At 38.3% G+C, this 27,292-nt stretch overlaps 1 protein-coding gene across 8 annotated transcripts in view; it reads left to right on the plus strand.

Annotated features, from left to right (window-relative positions):
- Positions 1-27,292, plus strand: part of ANO4 (anoctamin 4) — a 119,465-nt gene that overhangs the window by 27,554 nt on the left and 64,619 nt on the right. For 3 of the 8 annotated variants that reach the window (XM_032688342.1, XM_032688344.1, XM_032688345.1), the window contains 3 exons: positions 20,193-20,293; positions 20,547-20,648; positions 23,330-23,374. In XM_032688342.1, coding sequence (XP_032544233.1) covers positions 20,193-20,293; positions 20,547-20,648; positions 23,330-23,374 — 248 coding nt within the window. Of the gene's footprint in view, positions 1-6,839; positions 6,986-20,192; positions 20,294-20,546; positions 20,649-21,060; positions 21,117-23,267; positions 23,375-27,292 lie in introns of those variants that run through there. The other 5 variants (XM_032688346.1, XM_032688347.1, XM_032688343.1 and 2 more) reach the window with 5 other exon arrangements.

The raw sequence follows: 27,292 nt of genomic DNA on the forward strand, positions 1-27,292 counted from the left end.
ACCTTACTGCTTTCATATTTTAATACTCTTTGAAACAGACTTATGTGTGGGGAAAATTGAGAGGATAGTCTCCAACAGACTTATGTGTGGGGAAAATTGAGAAGATAGTCTCCAAATGGAGCATGTTCTTATGGGAGATGAGGTTCCAATTGCATTGCTGGTTTGTAGGCACTGATACCATCTATGAATATTACACAAGATTCTACCTTCCAGAGTTGACAGGCAAGTGCTTAACAGGAGTCAGGGTGCTACTGTCCACAGTCTGAGGGTATGTTTCATATTAATCTAAATACAAAGTAAACCTGAGGCTCAGACCAGCCCACTGACATGCAGAAAAGAATTAATTATCCCTTTTATGTAAAGAGAAAATACAGATAGTATCTGTCATTCCAAATAAAATGTTCATCCCTCTGGCCCAGCATTTTTCTGGAAAACCTGTCTTTTCAAGAGACAATGAAGCGTCAGAATTACTTTGAGCCCATGGTATCTTTCTCAAGAATAAATATTTATAAATTCAACCTTTGGGCCAAAATCTAGATAAATTCCCTTACCCCAAAATATCCTTGCATCATGAATTAATGTATTTTAATCCTTCACCTAAATTACCAGGTAGAACTAAATTCCTGTCAAGAGTATCTACACTGTTCTGGTACCTGAATATAGTATTACAGATAAGTAAGATAATATAAATTATACTATGCTAACAGAGGTAGCCAGCATGGAGCAGCTAACATACATAACTTGTTCACTTGCAAATTCTTTAAGCTGCAGTGTAATGCAATGCAAATGCAGGATAGAGGTAAGAAATTTATGCTGGATGAACAAACACAGACCCTGCTTGGACATATAATTTCTAAAAGAGAACAAGAAGGTCATCTTAGCTTTAACTAAAAACTATGTATCCAAAACGAATCTGTCGTTGGGTTAGGATCTGGTCATGTAGCCCTAGCAACATTTAGTTTGAACTTGGCATGGTTTTTTGTGGTTTTTTTGCTTCTCGTGACTACACTAATTCATATGGCATAGTTCTACTACTAGAAGTACTTGACACCTAATCATTACCTAACGATTTTGTTCAAAGTTTTTAATTTATAGTTTGTAAACTGATTTCATACAGTTCATTTAAAAAAGCATTTGGCATACCAGTAGAAATTGAGTGGTAGAAATGTAGTAAATGGGAACTAATCACATAAGTAGTGAAGATAGCATTCAATCCTTTTATTTTATATATTTTGTATATTTATGTTTACTAATGTTTCAGTATAAAAGCAATTCACTATTTTAAACCAATAGCATTCCTTACTGCCCTAGAAAACAGGTCTCTCACAGCTACTACATGCAGAATGTGTTTCAGGAACTAGTTTTAGATATTTTACTAGTAACAACCAATCCATTTGAGCTTCTGCTGGCACATTGATCTTTGTATCTCCCTGATAAAAGAAGATGTTAGTGTAGTACTGATCCAATTTTCAGGAACAATCCAAGTTGTGTGGGTTTTTGTGTTACACGCCCGATTAAAAATTTAAACATTGCCACCATAAGTGTCAAGCTGTCACCAGGGCATATTTAATTGCATTCACTCCCTGCCTCAAGTAGCAGCTGATATTTCTGGTGCAACATCTGGCAGCCAAAATGCAGCTGGTGTATACAGTAGGCAGTAGAAATATATAATAAGTGTTCTCTAGGGAAAACCCAAAAAGATAGGGAAAAAAAGCACAGTATAAGCTTTGATTTTGTTATATAAACAAATATATTTTAGCAGGTATAATCTGAGTCTTAAGTTATGTTAATATGGCTCTAGAAGTTATATTTAGAAATCTTTTTTCGGTAGTTGATGCAATATAATTACAGAATACATGACTTTTCAAATTTGCAGGTAAATGTAGATAGGTTCATGACGAGGTACTAATAGTTCTACAAAACAGATTCCCTTAATGTTGCTGTAACTGTGCTAATTGGGCAGGACTTCAGAGGCTAGAAACACATATTCAGTCAGATACTTATATTTAGCAGCAACTCGGAATCTGGTTTCAATATGATGAATGTTGAGAGAAATTGCAGATGACAGAAAGAGCACACAATAGAGTATCTCCGTGACTTTTGGCACATCCCTCAGTGTAAAACCAGAATAGACTTATGACTATGTCAAAGTGAGGTAAAAGTCAGAAATAAAGAATGAGTATAAAGAAACCAAGAACTTCAAAGACTGAAACTTTTGAGTACTAGTTGTGCCCAGAAAGTGATGATGTGAAAGAGATGTTATATCCAGCAGCTATTGCTTCTGAGCATAATCAAATATTATCATCTTTCTGGAAAAAATGGCATCTACTCCTTTTTGTTGTTGTTGTTAGTATTGCAGAGCCCAAACAGTTATGTGAGGCTGATCTGCTTTTTTCTGGTTTGTGCGTCATCACTGCAATTGTTCATGAGATTTCTGTTGCATAAATGTTATTGCTGATTGTGATTCATGGGTAGAAAAGAATTAAGCTGACTTCCAGACCCCAAGTGGCACTTGCAGATCTGAGTTAGGAAAGGTTTAGAAGCATATCTTATATAATTTAGTTCTCTGAGCAGTGTACGATAAAATCTCAGTGCCTTTAGAGTTGGCTCCAAGTTTCTTTTTCAGCTATGACTTCAGTTTATCTGGTTATTGAAAGACTAATAACTTGTTTGTAATTTATTGTTGTTATATATGTTAATTTATTCAACCAGCCACAGTTTAAAACAGAGTACTTAGCCTATGGACAATTAACTATTTGCAGCTTACCAGGAGAGTCTGTGTGCTCCTGCAGCCAGGAGCAAGCTGCAGGTCTGCTGGGTTTTCCTTTGGTGTTCATATTCTTTCCCTGTCATGTTGATCTTACTCTGCACATACCAAAAATCTCTATCCACTAGAGAAAAAGATGGCTAGGGAAAGCTTCCAACACTGAAATCATATCAGCTGTCCTCTGAGCTTTTTTTTACAGAGAGAAAAATATCTGTAAGCATGCCTATGTGAGATATGTGCTAGGAAGCACTGGGACAAGTGTGTGAGTGATGATTATCCATACTATGGTAGGTCAAGCAATATGCAGGATGTCACCTATGGCTAACAGGTTTCCCTTTAGGCCAAACTGGCATTTGGACAAAACTAGGCTTTCTTGGTCTTTGGAGAAGATGAGGTGTTGTATTGGGTTTGCATGGCAAGGGTTTGGTAGTGAGTGGGGCTACAGGGATGGCTTCTGTGAGAGCTGTTAGAAGCTTCCCTCATGTCCAGTGAAGCGAATGCCACCCAGCTCCAAGATCAACCCGCTGTTGGCCAAGACTGAGCTCATCAACAACAGTGGTAGCACCTCGGTGTTAAAGTATTCAAGAAGAGGAAAAAAACTGCTGCAGAAGAGAGGAATAAGAATATGTAAGAGAAAAAACTCTGCAGACACCAAAGTCACTGAAGAAGGAGGGGAAGGAGGTGCTCTAGCACTGGAGCTCAGATTCCCCTGCAGCCTGTGGTGGAGACCATAGTGAGGTAGATTGTCCTCCTGCAGCCCCTGGAGGTCCACAGCAGAGCAGATATCCACCTGCAGCCTGGGGAGGATTCATGCTGTAGCAGGTGGATGCCCAAAGGAGGCTGCGATGCTGTGGGAAGCCCACACTGGAGCAGGCTCCTGGCAGGACCTGTGGCCTCATGGAGAAGAGCCCATGCTGGAGCAGATTTTCTGGCAGGATTTCTGACATGTTCAAGAGACCGACACTGGAGCAGTCTGTTCATAATGGACTGCATCCCATGAAAGAGACTCATGAAAGAGACTGGAGCAGACTGTGAAGAACTACAGCCTGTGGGAAGGACCTATGTTGGAAAAGTTAGTGGAGGACTGTCTCCTATGGGAGGGACACCACACTTGATCGGGGTCATTCCCCTGTAGAGGAATGAGCAGCAGAGACAATATGTGGACAACAGTCAAGACAACTGACTGCAGCCCTTGCTCCTGGTCCCCCTGTGCTACGGGGTGGGAGGAGGTAGAAAAAGGTTGGATTGAAGTTGAGCCTGGAAAGAGGAGGGGCTGGGGTAGGGTGTTTTAAGGTTTGGTTTTATTTCTCATTATCCTATTCTAATTTGATTGGTAATAAATTAAACTAATTTCCCCAAGTCGAGACTGTTTGGCCCAGGATGGTAATGGATGGGTGATCTCCCCCTGTCCTTATCCTGACCATGAGCCTTCTGTTATATTTTCTCTCCTGTCCTGCTGAGGAAGGAAGTGACAGATAGTTTTAGTGGGCACCTGGTATCTAGCCAGGGTCAACCTACCACAGATGTATTTCAATGTGATTCTACTACTGCAACTAGTATCAAGCATTCTGTAGCTTTCAAGGGCTCTAGTAAGTTGTTTCAGTCTCTCACTTTTCCAATCCTATTATTTAGTATGTAAATATCTACAGCTAATGAACTTACAGTACAAATTACACAGCCTGCAGGAGCTGCGGTTTCATGAGCAGCATAAGATGCCATTATTAGCAGGTGCAGTTTGTTATTTTATGTTTAACCACTGGGCCTGATTGTATCCACAAATCATGGATGGAGACATCAAAATGACATAAACTATGCATGCAAAAAGGGAACCAGACTAAAATGCAAGCCTATCACAAGCATTATAAGTGAAAGTGCTTCCAGCTATTCAATTTAAAACATTGGGCTGTTCATTTCATCCAAATTCAGGCAGAACAAGTTGAAAACAGACTAGTCTTTCAAAGGTTTATTGTTAGTTTATTATCTAATGCACATAGCAAGTGGAGTCTTTTCTCAGCAATCCTTTACAGAAAAATGTGTTGGTACAAGCAGAAAAATGTCCTTTTTGAGAGAGTATTCTGTACCAAAACACACGGTCACTAAACTGTGGAGAAGTTTCCAGCTGCCTGAACTTCCAAGGGAAAAAGTTTCAGATTTCAAATACTACGTCCACTGTACAGCACCGTACAGTGGCAATTTAGAAGAGAACTTTGAGGAAGCACATGAAAGTCTGGCTAGATAGAGTCTGAACTCAAATGCAGTTTTTAAAGATAAACTTCTTGATTGTCTGAGTTGGCAAATTCCAGTCTTTAACAAGGCTGTATAAAGCTAGCAGACTAGGAAAGTTGTTGCTGAAACTTGGTCTACTTTTGAAAAAAAGTATGGCTTTTTTTGTGGAGTATGGAGGTAATACAGAAAATATGTAGATAACCAAAGGCAGATTAAAAAAGCCCCTGATATACATCTCCTCTTTCAGGAAGGAGTAGAATTTCTTGTCAAAGAGTTTCCTGTCATTAGCCTTCACAAATTGGAATGTCAAGAACCTTTTGAAGGAAACAAACAGGCAATAAATTAAGAAAAACTGACAGTTGTTATATATGAGATGCCCCCTATATGTCAAAAGTCACCTTCCCCTTTACAGTAATTGGTCTTAAACTGCAATTATTTTTGAGATGTTGTTTGCCTGCCAGTGGCATCAGGAACAAGCACAATGCACAAGGCTACAATTACTTTATGCACAGTGAGAGTTTCCATCGCCCAAAGGTGACATGAATACATTTGCTGTAAAACTCCCTTGTAGTAATGGCTTAATAAACAGAAATCTAGAGTTGCCTGGAGGGAATAGAAAGACAGACTATTCAGAAACGCAACAGTACACTTTAAGTTCTCATTTCGTGTTGATGGTTTTGGTGTTGATCTTGTTTTGAGAAGACAGCACTGTGCTTACAGCATTTTGCTTCTAAAACAAGTAGTAATCATTGGTCTTGGGGACATTTGCATCTTCCTCCAAAGCATGAAGTGGTGTGGGGCTGCCTCCCTGAAAGTACTGCCAAGAGGGAAGCATGAATCTGGAAAGGGCAGCACTTTCTCGCATGCTCTTGGCACAAGGACTCCAGGCCCTCTCGTTGTCCAATTAATTACTTTATTATGGAGCATGTGGAGCAAGTGGGGCATGGAGCAAGTGGGACATCGGCTCTCTGTGCCTTAGATTAACCGTTTCAATTACAGTAAGAGCCTCACAAATAGAACTAGTCAAATTACATCAGGACTCGACTTTCTTGAAAAAGATGTTTCAGTTTATGGGTCTCTTGGTCCAAATTAAATGCAGCATTATCTACTGCATATTTACATATTTGTTTTTTGCTATTTGAGTGGTAATGAAATGGTGTTGTAAATGAAGTTTAATAAAGCCTGACTTGAGGGAAAAATGCTCCTGAGAGCCACATTGGCTGAAACTTCTGTCAGCCAATTAGTCCTGTCCCCCTGTTTAAAGTCTTATCTGGTTTACAAAACTCTCTTCTGTGTATAAATTATCTTTTATATATTTATCTGAAAGCCTTTGGAAGAATCTGTAAAAGAGCCTCTTAGGCAAAACTGTGCAAAGACCTTTTAGTTTCCCCTTGAAGATCTTCATAGTGCTCTACTTGTTACTTTTGTTAGGTACACCTTGGTTTTGTTAATAGACTCAAACAGACCTTTCCATTTATAACAAGATTGACTCCTCTTTCTGAAGTCTCCACTGTCAAGCACTAAAATACAAGAACTTTTTGCTTACTTTTCTTTTAACAGCCATCTCTTACACCTTTCTAAAATTCAAAACTTTTCGTAGAGAATAATACCTCCACAGTTAAAACGTAGATAGGAGAAGAACAAAACAAAGATGTAAATCTGGAAACCGTGACTCTTTACTTTCTCTTGCAATATGCAAAATTCATGTTCTTCTCCACAAGAAACCTGCCTTTCTATATCTAGACTCCTGTGCCTTTCTGTGCCTTATAAGGTAATAATCTGTTCTGTGACCTCGTTTTCTGGGCAATCTGGAGCTCCAGCTTCCTACCATCAGAGGAGTGCTGGAGGGAAGGCACATCTGAAGGGCAGCTTCATGAAGCAGAGCTTTTACCAGTGCTAGATCAGGATGGCCATGACTTTTTTCTTCTGTATCTATAGTTCATTGCAGACTATAGCCTGGCCATTCATCTCCAGAGTTCTTGAAGTTGTACTGTAAGTGCTATCACTAAAGGAAACTGTGACTTTCTGAGACAGGATTGGACTAAACAAATGTCCTGAAACAGCAGTTGAGAGGATGGAAACTGTGATATGTAGAACATTCCAGGTCAACGTTTAGCAGATTTATGGATTTTATCATTAGCTTCAGAAATTCACAGCAGAGAGGAATTCAAGTAATAAATTACAGAAAGTACTGACCAAAATCAAGAGGCCTTTTAAAGTACAGAGGACATTATGGGAGGCTTTGCTAGTTACAGATCTGCATTTTCCTATGGCTTCTCTGCAGGCAGAATAAATAAAGTGGGTTGGGGGAAATGGATGGTAGCCAAGACCCTGTAAATTGTTCTGAATCAAGAGCTGTCACTGTGATGTGTCCCAGACAGCTAAACAGTAGAGTCACCCATGAAGGAGCAGTTGTAGGAAATAATGTGTCTACACTACTGCAGAAATTAGTGTAGGTGGTGAGGAAGGTGAGAGGAGTCCAGGGAAAATAAGGTGGCTGTACTGCAGAGCCCCAAGAGGGGAAAAGAATCTTATTGATGTAGCTGTTAGTGATGTACATATCTGGCTGGGGAGGAACAAGACCTTCTAGGCAGCAGTTCATCTCAATTTGAGGAAAACAGAACAAATGAATCATAGCCTGAAGGTGCCTGTTCCTCTCCATTGCAGATATCTAAACTTAGTTGCCCTGAATCACACCTGTGATGTCTGCTCCTTGGGAGTAAGCCTTCAGGGAATTTCTCAGGATCAATGGGCTTAGAGACATGACAGTGCCAATGTTCTGATTCAAACCTAGTGGCCTGCCTGCATCCAGCAGGGAAAACTGGGTCAGATACATGTCACACATCCTATCTATAAACTCGTCAAGTTAAGCTTTTTTGTTTGCTCTGTGTCCAAGTGTTATCTATGGATTTACATAGATCTGTGGGGTACAAGATCGTCCCCAATACTGGTGGAGTGTAAAGTATACAGCTAAAGGAATTGTGTAACAACTGAAAATTTCCATTCTAAAGTCCCCAAGCTATGGAATAGATAAAATGTTTCTGCAGTTTTTCCATTTTTTGACATCTTCTGTTCTTTGCTGGTTTGACTGTGAATTGATGAGTTGGCCTGTTTCTGGTCTGCATTGTGAAAGGAAACACAATTCATGTATCTTATTAAGGCATTATTCCAGCCAAAAGGCACAATATAAACATTATTTGGGAAAGGTGAGTGTATGAGAGATTTGGGAAAGAAGGGAAGAATAATTATGATGAGAAAGCGTAAGAGGAAGCTAGTATCAAAATGTGGAGGCGTATCAACATTAAATCATGGCAGACATGTAAGAAAAGCCCCCTCCTCACTGTGTAACTCCCACTGTAAAAATCTGAGTGTAAAATCTCCTTAGAAATACTATACAAACTCTTAACATCTTGAAACAAATATTTTGTATTTATAGAGAATGTCTTAACAGAATGCAAGGAAGGAAAAAGGCAAGGAATTAATAATCACCATGTAGTTTAGACTCCACAAAGAGTTTTAGCTGAGGAAAGAGGGAAAAATTCTGAATATGTGGAAATATTTCATTTAAACAGATTCAATATTAAATACCGGATATTACAATGTCATGCTAGTTGTTAAAGGCTATCTTTACAGAAGAGAAAACAGATCTAATCCGGTAGTATACCAAAACCATGCTCTTTTTTATGGAGAATTTTTTAAACTAAATAAAAGTGAAAATTTTCTTGTGTTTCCAGAAAAATTTTTGGAAATCTTGTCCAATTTGCTCCATTTTCATATAATTTATTCAGTTTGGTGTGGCAACAAAATGCTTTTCACTCTCAAATGGCATCACGGTTGGTCACTGGAATGTTCATATAGGCCTAAGCTTGCCTAGCTAGTGGAAGTTTTTATATGCTGGTTCTCTTATTAATTAATTTCATAGACTACTTGTAAGACACCAAGGATATTTTCCGTCAGACAGTGTGTCACATAAAAGAAAATCTAATTTTCTAAATTCATTACTAGATTTCTGATGTAGAAATTATCTAACAGAAGCTTTTGCAATCAGGGTCCATGCACAGGTATTTTACTTCCTGTGACTACAGAAAGGTAAAATTAGGTCAACAGTCTGGGACATAGTGCCAGGCCACAATTTGGTTCAGATCTTCTCAGGATATACAAGGACATAAATTGATTACTTGCACTTACATTTCTTGTCCCGTGGCCAGAGACTATCACAGTCAGTTCCTAAAAATTGACAATGGACACATGATTATGTGTCAAGCTTTCTTGAATACCTAGAATTTGTGTTTTCTAAAAGCACATGTTCACCTCTCTAAATGCCTGACAGACATTCTCCATAACTCTATAAAACTATTACCAATATCCAAAAATACTAAGACCCCTGCTGAATAGTTACACAATATAAAGGACTGGGGAATTAAGTTCTGTATGGTCTTAATTTGATTTTTTTTTTCCTCTTCACACACCTTACCCTATTCTGGCTTCTGTTGGTGACTTCTCTTCTTGATTCTAACAGTGATGTTCATCTTTTCTGCATTGTTTAACTCTCAGACACCTCTCTGTCTCTGCCTTCTGTGCTACGGTAGTTTGTTTGTCAGATCTAGAGTGTCATATGAGAAGCCATTTCCCTAAGAACGGAACATGATTTTTTCCCCCCGTTTTCCTTTGCTCTTCATTATACATTAAAAAATTTCATATGCCAGATAATTACATCACTTTAGGAACTTGGTGACATTTTCAACATTAGACTTCCTATTTTCTTGTCAGTCTTGCTGTCACTGCTCTTTCCACCAATGTGGACTTTCCACCACCACTATGTACCGTGGTGGTGATTGCTCAGTTTTTATCCAGAACTTTTTCCTTATTAGTATTTTGATATTTTCCTGTTAACCTTTCATGTTTTAAAGAGGAGATGGCATCTGGACAGGCTAGATAAATGGGCTGAATCTAATGGTATGACGTTTAACAAGGCCAAGTGCTGGGTCCTGCATTTGGCCACAACAACCCCATGCAGCGCTACAGGCTGGGGACAGAGTGGCTGGAGAGCAGCCAGGCAGAAAGGGACCTGGGGGTTCTAATCAACAGGAAGCTGAACATGAGCCAGCAGTGTGCCCAGGTGGCCAAGAAGGCCAATGGCATCCTGGCCTGGATCAGGAATAGTATGGCCAGCAGGACCAGGGAAGTGATTCTGCCCCTGTACTCAGCACTGGTGAGACTGCACCTGCTGGAGAATGTCCAAAGAAGGGCAACGAGGCTGGTGAAAGGACTGAAGCACAGGCCCTGTGAGGAGAGGCTGAGGGAGCTGGGGTTGTTTAGGCTGGAGGAGGCTCAGGGGAGACCTCATCACTCTCTACAACCACCTGAAAGGAGATTGTTGCCAGGTGGGGGTTGGTCTCTTCTCCCAGGCAACCAGCAGTAGGGCACAGTCCTAAGCTGTGCCAGGGGAGTTTTGGGTTAGATATTAGAAAGAAATTCATTACAGAGAGAATGGTCCAACGTTGGAATGGGCTGCCCAGGAAGGTGGAGGACTCTCAGTCCCTGGAGGTATTTAAGAAGAGACTGGATGTGACACTTAGTGCCATGGTCTAGTTGACAAGGTGGTGTTGGGTCATGGATTGGACTCAATGATCTCAGAGGTCTTTTCCAATCTAGTTGATTCTGTGATTCTCTGTTATTCTGTGTTAGATGGGTCCTTCACTTAAATGCTGCCAGAAAAAAAAAGTGGTTTAAAACCTTCAATTTTCTCCTTAGATACCATCTGGGAAAATCAAGAATTCCCACATTCTTTTTCCCTTGGTAGTTTCAGGAATTTTGTATATATATATTTTATGCAAGGTTCCTCCAGTTAAAAAGTTAAGATGACTTCCTTTTACCTTTCAAATTAAAGTTTGAAAAAAGAGATCACTAATTTTATTATGCTCCAGAGGTTGTCATTGGCAGAGGCCAGAATTGCCTCCATCATGCATCATACACAGCCAGAGTGATGGGTAGGACTAGTTGCCTTCTGTGGTGGTGAGAGGGAATCTGGTAAGAGCAAAGCTACATTGACATTACAGCAGTTTTCATGGTGCTAGTGAATATGGAGAGGGGGATTCTTTTCCAGTGTATGTGTTACTTGTGGCCTTAGTTTAACAGCATCATAGGTGTGTCAAAATTCGGTATTTTTCAGCAAACAATTTTAGGACTAGTACCACCACTTTGCAACATATGCAATCAGATGAAAACTAATGTGATAGTGATATTGTCTTTCACTAAAAAGACTTGTTTGTTCTGTAACTCTTCTCATTAAACCTGCATATAAGAGCTCTGAACTAGGAGAGAAAATCATCTCTGTGCTCTATCAAATTTATCTGAGCGATTAAGATATTGAGCTCCATCTGGTGCTGCCTTGTTCTTCTGTGTCGTACAGGAGGTGTTTTCCTCCAGCACCTTATGTCAATGAGCACACAGGGAACAGCAATAATTGATCATTAGTGGAGCTCATGTTTAGGTGTCTGCCTTGACAATACCATGTATACCATGTATGGATGTTGCTTTATCAAAATAAATTAGAATAGCTCGAAGCAAAATCATAATTAGCCCTTGTCATACCTTGACTTTATTTCATTTAAAGCACATCTAACAAATTAAGGGATTTATACAGACGTGCATAAAGGATGCAGTAGTTGTTCTTCTTAGTTTACAGACATTATGTATTTCAATTTCTTCTTGTCCCCAGTTAGATTCTAATTACTCTACCTTTGCTTGAGTGGTTTCTTTCCTTCTGTTTTCGATGTGTGGTTTTTTAACATCACGTGATCTAGTTACAGAGGTAAAATTACTTTGAGCTTAGCTGAGCAGAGACAGGTGAAAAATCATGTAGACCATCAGTTATTAGAAATTTCCTCTTTGCACTAGAGCATCAGATTTGTTTTTATGGTCAACCTGGAACTGTGGCTTGCTGAAGCCAACATATTGAGATGGATTTGCCTTTATCTCTTGTTTTGTATGTAATTTTTTGGGGGAAATCTTACACAGTCTGAGCACAATTTGCAATTTAAAAGAAGGTAAACTTATTTAATTATTTTAATCTGAATTGAAAATTGAATAATGGTAATCAAACCTATTCTCACCCTCCTACTTTTCTTTGGAAAGAACTTCCCCTTCTGCAGTAACAGTGTCATATCTGGAGAGACAACTGCTCTACCACGTGTTTTGGCAAATTTCCAAGACAGCTTTCCTTGTAATATTTTGTTTACATCCTTTCAATGTATCCGATCACTTGAGTACCTTAGTAAGACTACCGAATGAAATTACTCAGAAATTCACTTTGTGCCTATCTTATTAAAGGACTTTGTATATTTGTATTTTTTTGCTATTTGTATAACATGGAAGAAGTGAGGGAAAAATGTCTTGTTGATGTCTCTGTATTTAAATGAGCCAGGCAGAAGAGTTTTGCAGCAAGGAGTTGAACAATGTGAAATGAATTATCAGAAGATTGCTCCTCAAACTCTTTCTGATTCTAATAATCCTAGCAGTAAGATAAACAAGGCACAGAAAATTGAGATATGAGTCGAGGGAACAGGCATTTGAGTAGCCAGACTATCAGTTTATGGGAAACTGTAACTAGTAGAGTTGTGAATGATTTACATTCTTCACATACAACTTTCCCCTTCATTTAACTGGGTCTTGCTTTTTCCTTGGTGCTTTTTCTTTCCTGGAAAATGGGAACCTGCATTAAGTCTGAGGAGGTGCTATCAGAGTGCTCTTCTCTAACTTTCCTGGAGAGCAGAGGCATATGTGTTCATCCAGGCATTACCAACTGACTTAGGTAAGATAGTCATATCAGCATGGGATAGCACACAACCTAATAAGCCATGCTAACATGCATGTGCATTACCCCACTACTCCCACTACAGCCAGGGCTAACATCTCTGCCTGTAATTACTCATGTTGTGGATGTATAGCTGACTTGAAGAACCTGGGGCTTTATTGTTTTGTGTAGAGTGGACTGAAGCCTCTCCCCTGACAGTGTCATTCAGAGTAGGCTCTTCCTCAGCTATGTTCTTGTTGAGCTCATTTGTGTCTCTATTTAGAAAGAATTTTGAATCACACTGTCAAATACAGAGGGACACAGACAGCTACAGAAGAGTTCACTGCATCCTGGAAAGGGTTGGCAGTGAAAAGACTTTGAGTGTAGCTTAATAGCCATATAACTATTTCTTGTCTTCCTTGACTGTATGATTTGAGAAACAAGACTCTGAAGATGGAGTTGGACAACCAAAGAGCTTCGTATTACTTGAGTATGGGCACGTGCTCAGAACCTGGGTTGCTGCAAACACTTCTGCATCCACGTGGGAGTGCAGTTGTGGCCTTCCTGTCCAGAGACACTCTGGTGCCCAGAGAGGTTACAAGGTCTCCATCCACAGAGATATTCAAGACTCCACAAACCACTCTATTTGCTTAGATCAGGAGATTTGACTAGATGACCTATATTATTCCATGATGCAATGATAAGCAGCTTGTTCAATTTTCTCTAGGTTATTTTTATGCAAAAGCTATAATAAGCCTGCCTGTACGTTTTGTGTGTTTGATTGATTATTAAGTTTGTGAATTGGACAAAAAATAAATTGCCTTTTTCTTCGCCAATGCAATATTTTTACAATAAGCCTCTAAAAGCAAACATGAATATCTAATAGACAATTCATTGCATGTAAGTATTTTCTCCTTCAAAAAATTATTAATGAGACATAAATCCATTTTGGAAAAATGTTGGCTTTATATTTTGCTCTTGGGATAAATCACAAAGAAAGATGCCTTATAAAATGTAGTTCAATTATATGATGTATTTTAAATGGCCTATGATGCCAAAAGTAAAATATTGTACATAAGAGACCTTTTTTTGGCCCATAGATTTAATGAACTCAACTATCACTGTATAAAATATTAACATTTTTATTCTAAAATTGCAGCCCATAACTGATGTTTCATGTAAGGAGACAATATCAAATCTGTGTTCATAAATAAAATACATATTTGTGCTCAGAGGTTTTAGCCATCTGCATTTTTAAATATGCAAATAATGATTTCACAGATTTATAGCAATTTTCCAGTCCAGAGGAATTAAAAGATATTTGTCAGATAAAATCCATATTAGCTTACTGAAATGTTGCCACTGAAATCTTATCCAGGTGGGTCAAACCTGTATTCATTCAGTATTTGCTGATGGGATTATCAAGAAAGGTTTTATCGCTACCTCACAGTCAGATCAACCTTTGCTGTTGAGACAGTTATCCTGCAGATATTTCTAATTCTTCTATCCAGGAAGTGAAGCCCAAGTCAGAGGATATTGTTTCTATGGTTGATTTCCTACATCTAAGTTACCTTACTGTGAGATCCATCCAGTGGATTTATATTATATTAGTTGGAATTAAAGGCATCCTTTCTCACATTTTTTCTTATCTTGGATTTGTATCTCTCTGTTGCAGATTTTGAGTTCGTCATTGCACAGTAAATTTGAGCAGTGAGATGGTGTTTGCATTTTACTCAAGTAAACTACCCTGTTCTTGGAGTTGTCCGCCCACTCATATATTTTTGTCTACATGGAAGGACATTTGCAAGTGTTTCCCCTTGTTCTGTTTCAGAATTGCGATCCTGTCAAATACTGCCAGAAATTAAACACTGTAACAATGCCACCTGCTCTGAGTTGGATTAGATGACACATTGCCTGAATACTGGCAATAAGCAACCACCTGCCTTCTTTATTGACCCCACTGAAGCAGAACCTCTGGAAGTACTTTGCAAAGTAAAAATGAAGCTTTACTTCATCATCGTATTTTGTCGTGAGATTTCATGTAAAAATTATTTTAAATTGTAATCATGTGGCTTAAATCCTTAAATCAAGTTATTCTGCATTTTACATGTCAGTGTCCTCAGATCAAAATTGTTTTCATCAACAGCTTTCTATTTTTTGGTTGGGGCTTTCTTTTTTTATTCTTATTTTCATTCTTTCTGCTTTTGCCCTAAGGTTTCTTTTAAGTCAAAAGTTTCTTAAAATCCTAACTAAAATGTGAACAGTGTATTCCCCTTTTTCACTAAACCCGTTTTCTGGTTGAAAGTACGTGTGTGAAAGATATTAGCACTGCTATTTATTAGATTCCTCAGAGGCATGAACATGGAGGTAAACGCTTGTGTGTATGTAATATTTTCCCTGAAACCGAACATATATTGACAGTACCTAAACAATTGCCCAGTGGTAGTCTATGCACTTGAAAAGTGCAGCATATTCCTGCTGCTTTTCCTGTTCTGTGGAATTACCCTTGTGAATTTACAAGTACTTTGGTTTGACTGAGGAAGAACAGTTTAATCAACTAAAATTTACTGGGAGTACTTTGATTTGACTGAAGAAGAACAGTTTAATCAACTAAAATTTACTGGGGGTTTTTTTCCACTTAAGGCAAATCAATCTGTGCTTTTAAGATAACAGAGTAGTTATCAAAAACGGTGGAACCTGTAGTAGTTATTATTTACTACTCTGCACTCAGACATCATACAGAACTAGACTATAGAAAGAATTGTTACTAGAGGAAGTATGTTGATTTTCTCTCCTTTTCTGGCTTTTGCTGCAGTATGGTCTTTCCAGAAATTAGCTATGTTTACCAAAAATTAAAGAACTCTTTTCAATCTGTCTTTTTAACTTTTTTCCCCTGTTGCTATTCATATCTAAATTAAAACCTGCCTATTAGCCTCAAGGCAAATAAACAATGGTACCATTCAACTGGAGGCACTGTAATTTTACCCTTTTTCAAGGTTGTATCCTGTGAATCTGTTTTCTCACCTCTTTAACTTTTAGACTCAAGAAATGCTTGTATCAAGATGAGTACCTACAGTGGTTCTTGTCTTAAAATGACTAGACAATATTATTGAAGATTAACTAAAATTAGTTAGCAGGAGGAGAATGTTCAAAAGGGTATTTGACAAAAGATACTAATTTCTAGCCTTGTTCCTGGAAGGCAGTCTGCAAATACAGCAAAATATGGGCTTTTCAAGAGACATTCAATGTCAGCATAACTTTGCTTCCATTCAAGCTAGCAATGGTAAGTTCAGAATGAGCAGAGTCAGGTCAATAACAAATATTTATGTTTAACTCCTGCCATCAAAAAGCATTAGAATGCTTGCAGGAGTACGTGTGTGTTTAGTAGCCAGAAATTAAACAGCAGTTATCACCACTCTGTGCTTTCTTTAGAAGGAAAATGAGAACCTGAACTTTGCAAGTTTTCCTTAACCTGATCACTGTAACTCACCAAAGCTGGTGTTTCTGCTTTTGGAGTTATATAAATGGCCCCCCTTTAGTCTCTTCCACTCCTTATATTTGTGATATTGGAGAAGAATATGGAGCTTAGTTTTTAAACATGTTTGTGTTTGATTGGTTTTCTTTGGGAAATAAAAATGTTTTATAAACTTAATGGTAAAACAGAAAGATAGTCTTGCCAGAAGGGCAAATCTATAATTGTGGTCTTATGGTACGGCCTGTATTCTACGACTGGCAGCGATGATATGGTACAAAAGTGGTCTGTCAGTGAAGCCAGAAAGTATATTGACTATCTGTAACCCAGATTCTGATCATCTGAATTCCACCATACAAACCCACTTCGAAGATCAGGGTTCAATTAAACTAAATGCACCTTGCTACAGTTTCTCAATGAGAATAACAATTAAATAAATTTCTTCTAAGAAATAAGTTGTTTTTTAAAGAATGCAATCCTGGAAACTGGTAGTTTTAATCCAGTATTTCTCTAGAGAAGAGAGCCATTCTTCCATAGAAAATATTCTTTCCTCTAGCCAGTTTCAGTCAGTGGGTTGCCCAGAGGCTGTGAAGTCTCTGCCTGTGGAGATATTCAGTACTCAATGGGACAAGCCCCTGTCTGAGCAGGCTGATCTCAGGTGGCCCTTCTTCAGCAAGAGCCTAAATCCAGATTACCCTTAGAAGTCCCTTCCAACCTAGATGAGTCTGTGGTTCTCTAGTTCTGATAAGTCTCTTCTCACCCAGAGTTTGCACTGTTCTAAAAACCAGCAAGAATGTTATTACTGACAAGAAGAAATCTATTTTGTTATGGGTATTCGTCCTCAATAAATCAATTTGATTTGATTGATCAGTTTGATCAAACCAATTTGTTTGATAGTAGGTGCTCTGACTGTTATTGCTTGGTGATAACTCCATAGGCACTGGTGCCACAAGTCAATTCCAAACACTTATTCCATTTTTGTGTTTGCTAAGTGTTTTATCTCATTGTCTGTCCCCTTGATTCCTCTGTTTTTCTTTCTTCATCATCAAAATATCACTTTCTAGCAGATTGCTCATGTCAATAGTTGTCTTAGTTAAATTTCAAAAGGGAGTAATGTTACATTGATTTTTGTTTGCGTGTTCCCATAATGTGAAATTGAGTTTATATCTCCAAACCATTCAATGAACCAAACCTTAGGTCCATTACAGAAGAATGCTCCTCTCCTCTCAATGAGAGTTATAAGCTGAAGGATACTGTGTCTAAATACTAATCTAACCAAGAAAGTTTAGGAGATTTTATTCACTGGATTATTTTTGGAACTAAGATGATGTTCATGCTATTTTTTTCCAGATATTTTGGTTAGCTGTTTTCTCCTTAGATTAAGCAAGAGTGACAGTTCGTTCAATTGGCCCTTCATCTGGATTTGTTATTCTCTTTCCAATCTTGTTTTTCTCAGCCTTGTTTAGTGCTGTTCTTTATGAACACAATATGAGCAAACCAAAGAGAAATGGATTTCCATATTAATAATTCAGTGTTGTTTGTTTTTTTTTTCTCCTGAATATAACTGAACCTCCCAAATGTATTTTGGTTAGATCTTCCGTTGACAAAGCTGATAAAATAACTGCAACATATTGAGTAAAAAAATATTCTTTAAACATCTGTATTGTGATAACTATTTGGAAGTTTTTGTGTTTCTGTATAAAAACATAACACATAAGAAATAAAATTTAGATGAAGATAGTGTTCGTTTGTGAAACAGCATCTTCATAAGGTATGTTTGGCTGCCATATCTAGTATGACTTAAACTACAGTGTGCTGGAAAATACCTATAAGCTTCCTGTTTAACAGCCATCACTAAGTCTATAGGCTGTTTTTAATAATTTCTTCCACTTCTCAGTTTTTATTGGTGTGTCAGGACTGTAGTTTTCTTCTGTATACTGGGCTTGTTAGATGGTTCTTTGGGGTTTTGATGGATTGTGTTTTGTTTTGTTTTTAATCCAAGATGTTTATCACAAAATTGCCATTCCACTGTTGACTTAACCTGATCTTTGAGAGAGCAGTTTGCAGGAGATTTTTAGAGCAGCAAAATTTAGTTTTGGTTTTGTGGTATCTACTTGCTGAAGTCTTATGGGAAAATATAAGTTAATTTGTGAAACGTACCTATAAAGGAAAAACATCATTAGAACCTGATTTAGAATCCATTAAAGTCAATGGAAAGAGTACAAGTGAATTCATTGTCTCTGAAGCAAGTCTCTTGGGGGCATTTTGTTGCTGCTGTATCGTTTCGTACTGAAATATTTTTTACAAATTCATCAGCAAAAGATTTTTTTCCACAGTTTTTAACACCAGAAAGTCACTTGTTTCTTTATCCATTAAATCCATTTTTTCATGCAGCCCAGTGAAACTCTGAGTACAGATATTTCTCTGTGTTCTTTATGTTCCAATATTATATTTGTCTAAAAATGTTACCTCTGTAGTGATTGAGTTGGGGTTTTTTTTCTTCCTTTTTTTTTTGATGTGCTAAAGAAAATCATACATATGTAACTTAACTGTTGGAGCTTTCATTCCTATCATGTCACAAACTAGTAGTAATGTCTTAGCTACTCCAAGGACATGAATGTGCTATAGCAGTTTCAATAATTTCAGCATCTATCAAGATAATGGAGGAAGGGCATCAAAAATATAAATGTTAGCCTCCCAACCACATAGTCATAGTAGTTCCCAGATAATCAATACTAGATTTAAGAACCCCCAGTAAGTTGTGTTAACCAAAAATTAATGTGAGAAACATTGAACATAATACAATGCCTAAAAAACTAGGAAATCATCCCCAAAGCTAACTAACAATTTTCTTGCCTGGTTTTCTGAATTCATACTTACTTTTTCTCGTACTAAGTACATCTTCACCCATTTCTTGGAATGCCATCCATTTGGTTGTCTAAAACTGTAATTTTACATAAATGTCATTAATTTTCATTAGAATTTGAACATTTTATCTTCCAGTATTATCATGTGGCTCTCTGTGTTCTCGCATCAGCTTCAGCCAGCCCTGATGTAGCTTTCTTGTAAAGCACTGTGTCTCCTCCTGAGTGCAAACAGAGCTAAATTTCTTCTCTTCTCCTCTTTGCTGCATATTCACTGATCTTTGCCATACAGCTTTCTGTTAGGTAACAGCCATTCTGATGTGCACACCCTACATACAGTTCTCTTCATACTGTGTACAATCCATAGTAAAGAAGATGGTAGCATTGGGAAGAGATCTTGCTGGCATAGTCATGGCCCTTGACCTCTCTGAGCAACAAATCTGGACAATATTTTATGCTTTAGACAGCATCAATTTTTGTTTTCTCCCACTGGCTTTAGTTCTAACACTTAGAATTCATGTGGCCAAGAGAGAAGCAGGAGGAAGAGATGCTGAAAACCATGGCTCGGTAGCTTGGACTTCATTATTTGTCCACGTGAGGCAAGAGAAATAAAACCACACTGTCATACAAACTTGTCTTGGTTGCTAGATGTGCCTCCACACATCTGCACTTCTGTGTGAACACATAAAATCATATCAGTTGAAAGCATCAGTCTTGACCTGCCATTTAGCTTTTGACTGAAATTCAGGACCAAGCTTTCTGACCCAGATTTACCCGCCAACCTTACTTCCACTCAACACTTGACTAACCCATAGATGCACGTCAGTCTCTCCTCTATGTCCTCTTTTCCATGTGAAGGAAACACACATGCAGGTCAGAACGGAGTCACAGCATGGGTTTCAGGAAAGCAAAAGTAAAATGAGTCGACAAAATACTGATAGAACTACACATTTGAGGCAGAATTGGGAGCTGGGAAGGGTGACACAAGACATTGACCTCTGACCACGGCTTCTTCCCATTTTGCTTGAAAAAGTAAGCCCTGGTGGCTGTTTTGTTTTTCTCTTGCAGTCATCTCTAACAAACAGTGACATCATCTTTGTGAAACTGCATGCCCCTTGGGAGGTCCTGGGCAAATATGCTGAACTGATGAATGTAAGAATGCCTTTCAGGTAGGTGTAGTTGTGTCTTGTCTCAACTTCCAAAGTCACACTGTACTGTAAAGCTAATATGATAATACCAAAATACACATGGACAAGCTCTTCTTTAAGATACCACACATCTTTAGAAAATATAAATGGAGTACCTTAGATACCGTGTTCATTGCTGTTTCTTGTTAAAGCCTGCAATTTCAGTATAATACTGATTTGAGATTAAGATGGGCTGTAGCAGTGAAGCTGTTTTCATGGGGTATTCTATTCTTAGGCCCTTTAACCCCTTCAATGCTGGAGCCCCCTGCATACTTGTGCGCTGCTGTTTTTTAAATGGACATTTCATTGAAATCAATGGGAGGTCAAGAAGATCCAGGTACGTAAGGCAGCACAGAGAGTGCATGTCTGTTGAACGTATCTGGTATGCACTCATAAAATGCTTGTATAGTAATTATGTAATTAGTATCCCATAAATAAGTATAAATAATAACCCATCCAATAGGAGAACAATTCAGACTCTAAATGCTTTTTTCTGTGGAGAAAATAGAGTATGTATACTGACAACCAAATTAATTCCACATTGAGATTCAGATTATTTTTCTTATTAATTTAATTTTATTTGCATGTTGGGGTAAAATTTTCTATGTAAAACATTGTTTTCATTCTGCTGGTTGTCCGAACTGTTAAAGTAGCATAAAGACTTCCACTGAAACTGGCCAAAACCCATGAACTAAGAGGCATTGATTCTTCTTTCAATTAGCAGGGTTTATAGATGTAAAGCTCCATTGATTTTAATGGAATTACTCCTGAGGAAGAAAAGGATCAGACTCAGAATATGGAACTAGTAAGCTGGTGCCCTTTGTAGGAGTCTTTCTGATTTTTTCTTACCTAAGGATGAAAAACACCTCTGGTATGAGACAACTTGTAGCAGTACAGAACTTGCAAGGAAAAATGGATATGTACAAATGACAAAATTGTAGGTTTATTTTGTATTTATTTTGGTTTTCATTTTCACAGTAAATCTTCAGCTGCTCTTTCTTGTGCTTTTAGTGCTAAAGAGAAAATTCTAAAACCATTCATCACAAATCATTGCAAGATATTAATATTCTTTTTTAAAGGTGTTCTAGCCATAGAAACAACAGGCTAGGCCAAAAGTGTGTCTCCTTTGACTTCTGTGGCATTCACTGAGATGGACCTGTCCCAGTAGCAGGGTAAGGTCTCATGATTCACAAATACATCAGGAACTTCAATTTTAGTCATTGAGCAGCTTATTCTTTCCTAATCACTCAGCAGATAGCAAAATAGGTGCCATACAGATGATACAGAAAGCTTTGAAAATACTAAAGGTTTCTTTAATTGCTTCAGGATCACAGCTTCATTCTTTCTACAACCACAATGAGAGTATTGTTAAGAGGAAATTGTGGTGATTCTGTAATGTCTGGTGGGCAGGCTCTTCAATTTTATTTTAAAAACAATACTACTGTTTACCATTTAAAAACGAGGACCAGAATTTTACAAAGTGTCCACAAGTCTAGACTGCCTGTATCCAGATGCCTTTGTGCAACCCCTTGTTTTAAGGGCTGCTGATTGCTTATCACTCATGATATTTCAGGCTGGAATCCTGCAAGGTCCATGCATCAGTGATTGAAATCAATGCTGTTTCAAAGTATGGTTGCCAAAAGAGTGGATACCTCTGAATATTTAAAGCAAAATCAAGAAGTGGATAGCATCTTCAGTAACACTTAGCTTTGACTCTTCTCTGCTCCTATTGAATAGAGCAAGATAAATAACACTATCAAAAGAAGGCTGGCCAACATGAAATAATTTTGAAAATGTCATTTCACCAACACAATACGGACTCTGCCAACAAAAATAATGCCAAAAATTCTGAAAATTAACCTGGAATACTAACAGATTTTTTCCCCACAGTTTATAAAGCGTCAGTGCTCTCTTATTTTAGAGGGCTTGCTTCCAAGGTTCTAACACCATTACTATGCTACATTCAGAATATGTGTGGTGTAAATCTTCATTTTCCAAATGTGGTACAGTTCAGCAATACACAATGGAGCCTCTCAGAATACACAGAAACCACCTTGATTTAGCAATGACCTTCTATGATGACAAAGTCAGCCCCTGGAGGAGGTAACCAAAGTTCAGGCAGGCATCCAAATCTTCCAGTAAGGAGTGTCAGTCCAAATTCACACTTAAGAGCCCTCAGATCCTGACAGCTGTGGTGTTATAGACATCTAGGAGAAGAGCAAGAGGGGCCAGCAGGAGAGTGGGACAGGAGGTGGACTCCCTGTCCTGGATCTACACATGATGGTTAGGGGGCCACTCTGCACTGCAAGGCTGGTCAGGAAACTCACTGAGAGTGGATCCAGCATCAGTCTGCATACCTCTGTCTGCTCACTTGTTCATCACATGCTTACTGATTGCACTCACATTACACGTCTTACTGATTTCACTGACAACAGAAATCAACTGTGCCTGTGTGAGTAGCAGAGGGAGTGGCTGCACACTTGGCAGGGTGCTGAACACATGCACATTTGCTTATGTAGCCTGTATTCTGTTTCAAGGGATATTACCCCAACAGCAATCACTGATCTTGCTCGGTACCGCATGTGTTGTGGCACATTGCAACATAAGGTACAGCTTTCCTGGCTTTCCTACGTGATTTCCCTTTGTGTTTCAACAAATACAGCTTTAATAATTCACTAGTAGCTGTCAGATAATTTATCCATATTTGTGTCAGTCCTATAGGATTCCTTCAACAGCTTATGGACTTCTCCAAATAGAAACGTCTTTGGGTCCCCATCTTTCACACATGACAAATAGCAGAAAAGGAGGAGACAAAGGGAAAATTATGAACTTCTGGCAATTCAAATGCCACCAGAGTCTGTGTGGCTTCCTGTGACAGTTCTGTTAATCTCTCTTTTAGTCTCTTCCTCCACCTCTTACAGGCTTCTGTCTTCAATCTCCTTTCCTTCCTTGCTAGTTCATACTGTAACTGACGATGGGTTTTCTTCTCGACTGGCTTCATTTTTGCTGTTCTTCCAGGAGAAAAATCTATTACCTGCACCGCCGATACAAGTTCATGAATAGGTGAGTACAATTTTTATGCCAATCCAGTTTATGTTCATTTGGACCCAAATAAAGTCAAGCTGGAAGGAAAAGTTTATTAGCTGTGTTTGTAGGAAGGGTGAAGGGAGTGATTACACACTAGGACATCTGCAAAAAAATAATAAAGAAGTGGCATTTTTAAGGCATCTGCAATGTAAAAGAGGCAATTCATTTTATCAGTGATACCTTCTTTAGGAATAAGGAAATATTTTATAGTCGATAGACTTTATAAAGAAGAGTAAGTATGTTAGTGCAAACACTGTATCTCTTTCTTTTCATGTAGCTCATTAGGGAGTTTCTTGGGGTTAGAGTACCACAGTTACAGCTTTTTGTTCATTTCCATACACCTTGCTTATTTGTAATAGTGATGGCATTATTTATTTATTGCTATCTCTGTGGGGATGCTTGGTACTTTATTGGCAGATAGGAAGGCAATGAACCAAGTTCATCTCTGGTGTAACATTATTGAGCTTGAGAGATGAGTATTTTCCAAAAATCTTTGAAGTGCTTTCACTCAATTATTAAATATCTTTAAAGTTGTGTTTGATGCCTGGTTTGTGTCTGACTTAATGCACTGAAACACTTTCAGTGCTGCAGTTTGCATTTCCTTTTTGATACCTTGAACAATTAAAAGAAAATATCTCCAAAAAGCCTAAAAATCATACAGGCTTGGCAAAGACCAGATCATACGTTGGCATTTAATGCCACAGTGCTGGTGATGTTGTTTTCAAAAGGGTCTAGCACCTGATTTACTGTGTCAAGCTGAGGTCAGTGGAAATATTCCCAAGGACCTCTTAGAGGGAAGAATTAATTTGAAAAATCTGCATTTTGGAGTACAGAGCTATATCACTTTGCAGATAATGTCATTATTTTCACATCCATGGGAAAACAAATCACATATTATCACTGTGTGCTGTATGAACATATTAAAAAGTATTTTGTATATTAAATATGTCACAGTGTGCTGGTGACTTTACAGTACCAGCACTGATCTCACATTACAATATTTGCTTCTTTATATTAGTAAGTACCAAATGAGCACTTTGTGGAGTTAAGACATTTTACCTCTTGGTACCAGGTAATAGGTATACGCAATTCTTCTGAAATTTGTTGATACTCCTCCTCTTTCCATTCTCACCTTACAATAAATAGTATAGTGGCTGTTAACTTTGACATTTGTCTTGATTTTAATAAGGATATGGGTGCTTTGATTAAAGCAATGTCTCATCCAAGACAAAAATACCTGATGAGAGAAGGTCAAGAAGGAGTAGATGAAGACTAATACTTAGATGTGGTGTACCAAGTTTTGCTTCATGTTCATTTTCTGTTTCAGTTTCTCAATGGGAAGAGGTATTATCTTTTACTAGTATTTAGTTCCTTAATAATGAGAACACTTGGGTTCAGATCTATAAATAGCTACTTGAGGTAGAAAAGCTATAACTGAGTAGCCCCAGTGGGAAAAAAGAAAACATTCAGCTTTATTTTCACTTATGTGAAACTTAGATACACAGCTTCAATAAAAGTATCTATTTCCTATACTCCTAGTTCAGTGTAGATTACAAGTACCTGAAGCCTTTATCCATTTTTTGAGCTAAGACAAACATCATATTGTAACTTGGGCAAATGTATTTTAGAGAGGGCCTGTCACAAGACAAAACCCAGAGCAGGTCTCTTGCAACTTGTCAACACGACTTGAATTTTCTGTTTGGAAAATTCTAGTGATCTCAAAACTTCAGATAACAAGATTCCCCTTATGTATTTTAAAGGAAAGGAGAGGTATCAGGTGCCTATCCAGCACCTGCATTGTGTTTAAAATTAAACTAATACAATATCTAGCACTAGAATATGCATAAGGTTCTGTGGAAGCTGACCCACAGATAAAAATCAGTCTCAATTAAAAACTTTTTTTTATTTTCCTAATTTTCTCTTTCCTTTGAAAAATGATTTTATGCCTACCCCACTTCATAGTGAGAAAACAGTTTATTTAAAATTATTCGAGAAATGCTTTGTGTTAGTTAAACACAATATGTATTCAGAAAGAGAGTACTAACTAAAGACTAGACTTGGGGACACGGGCAGGATTGAAGTGGAAGAAATTCTGTATTTGAAACACTGTTTTAAGTGGCTAATGCTTCATCACTCCATCCACCCTATTGTTCCTGTGTAGGTCACACTTTCCAAACTGTTTCTCTATTCAGCTGTAGCTAAGCTTCTCTATAAATGAAAATGAGACATGGCTAAGCCTTGAAGAAGTAGTAAAAAATAGTAGATTTTTAACACTGAGTGTCTGTGTTAGCACCAACACCACTCTTTCAGCTGTTTCCTTTTGAAAGATGTTCCTGTAGAATACAAAGCCAGCACTGCTGATTGGTGGCACTGTTGGAATGAGCTGCAGACAATTTAAAAATTTTGTCATTTTTCTTTTTCAAGGAGATAACTGGGGGGGGGGGGGGGGGGGGATGTTTTCCCTGCTGTACTGCATGTTCTGTGCCTTGTAGAAAGGTTTTGCAGCCTTCTCAGACCTCTGTTGCCAACAGGTTCACTGAGCATGCCAAATAATCTGAGTCTTGGGAATGACAAACCACTAAAATTCTGGGTATGCTCAGTGAGAAGCCAACAGGAATAATGCATTCCTCTTAAGTGGGGAAAGCACTCAGTCCCTTTGTGAGTGCTTGTGTGGTGTGATAAACCTGCAGTATCTCAAATGTACACATTGACTTGCAGGATGAGTGGGAAAGGATTGCAGATTCACAAGGGTGTTAATAGCTTAGAGAATTCAGATTATTTTAGTTAGCAAGAATGGAACAGGATATTTAGAAAAACCTTCTTCCTGATTTGCTTCCCTTTTCCATACCCAGACACACTAAGCCTGTTGAATATATAGTAGCACAGAGCTGGTGGCATTTACAGAGGACAAACTGGAGGCCAAAAACCAGGGATTTCCCCTGCAGAGAACTTTCCCTTGACACTCCTATCAGTGGCTACACAGATCAACTCAAGGATGTCAGGCTGGGTGCTGCAACTGGAGAGTTACAATTGGGCCCTTTATAGGCCTGGGATCTGACATCTCACCTGCACAGACATTTGCAAACTACCTCCTCCCGTGCTCCAAACTGCTGGGTCAGTGCAAACACTGCCCATGAAGAGTTTATGATTAATTTAGTGTAAATCTTATGTTATGTTTACATATATATTCCTGTTTTTCCAAACAGTCCTGATGATAAATTTGCATCCACGCAACACATTTCCCTCCATCATGCTATTCCCAGATTGAAAATACACAAATGGGACCAAAACAAGTAGAGCTGATTTGGTTACAATTTTTAAGTGTGTCCATGTTTAAAAACAAGCATTAGCTTTCTCATCCAAGGTAAAAATACCTGATGAGAGAAGGTCAAATATTTCAGCAAATACTATATGTATTTGAAATTAAAGTATGTAATACTTTCATGTCACTTTCTCACACACCCTCCCTCAAACTGACTGTGCAGAGCTCTCAGCATTTGCTGGTCATAGAATTATTGTACCGGCTTCTGTCAAAACAAACAAACAAACAAACAAACAAACCACATTTCCAGTTCTTGTGCTTCATCCAGAACTGAACTTTGAGTTCAAAAGAAGTCAATTCTTGCCCTTTAGGTCCAGTTCTGAAAAGAGTCATCCAGTTACTGAAGTACCTGCGTAGCCCATAATCTGGAGTCTGTGATTTTTGCAGCCTGGGATCACTAGGACTTGAAGTTTTTAGGGATTTCTGAGAGAGCAGGACTCATTGTGCCGGATGTATCATCTTTCTTAAGCGTTTTTCATTCCAGGATCTTAGTATGGATTTGACTTTTATTTAGATTGTCTTCTCCAATCAGGCCTGATTCTTCCCTTCATTTCACTGCGTATCTTTGCATG

This window comes from Chiroxiphia lanceolata, chromosome 5 (genome assembly GCF_009829145.1).
Source record: "Chiroxiphia lanceolata isolate bChiLan1 chromosome 5, bChiLan1.pri, whole genome shotgun sequence".
NCBI classification, from domain to species: domain Eukaryota; kingdom Metazoa; phylum Chordata; class Aves; order Passeriformes; family Pipridae; genus Chiroxiphia; species Chiroxiphia lanceolata.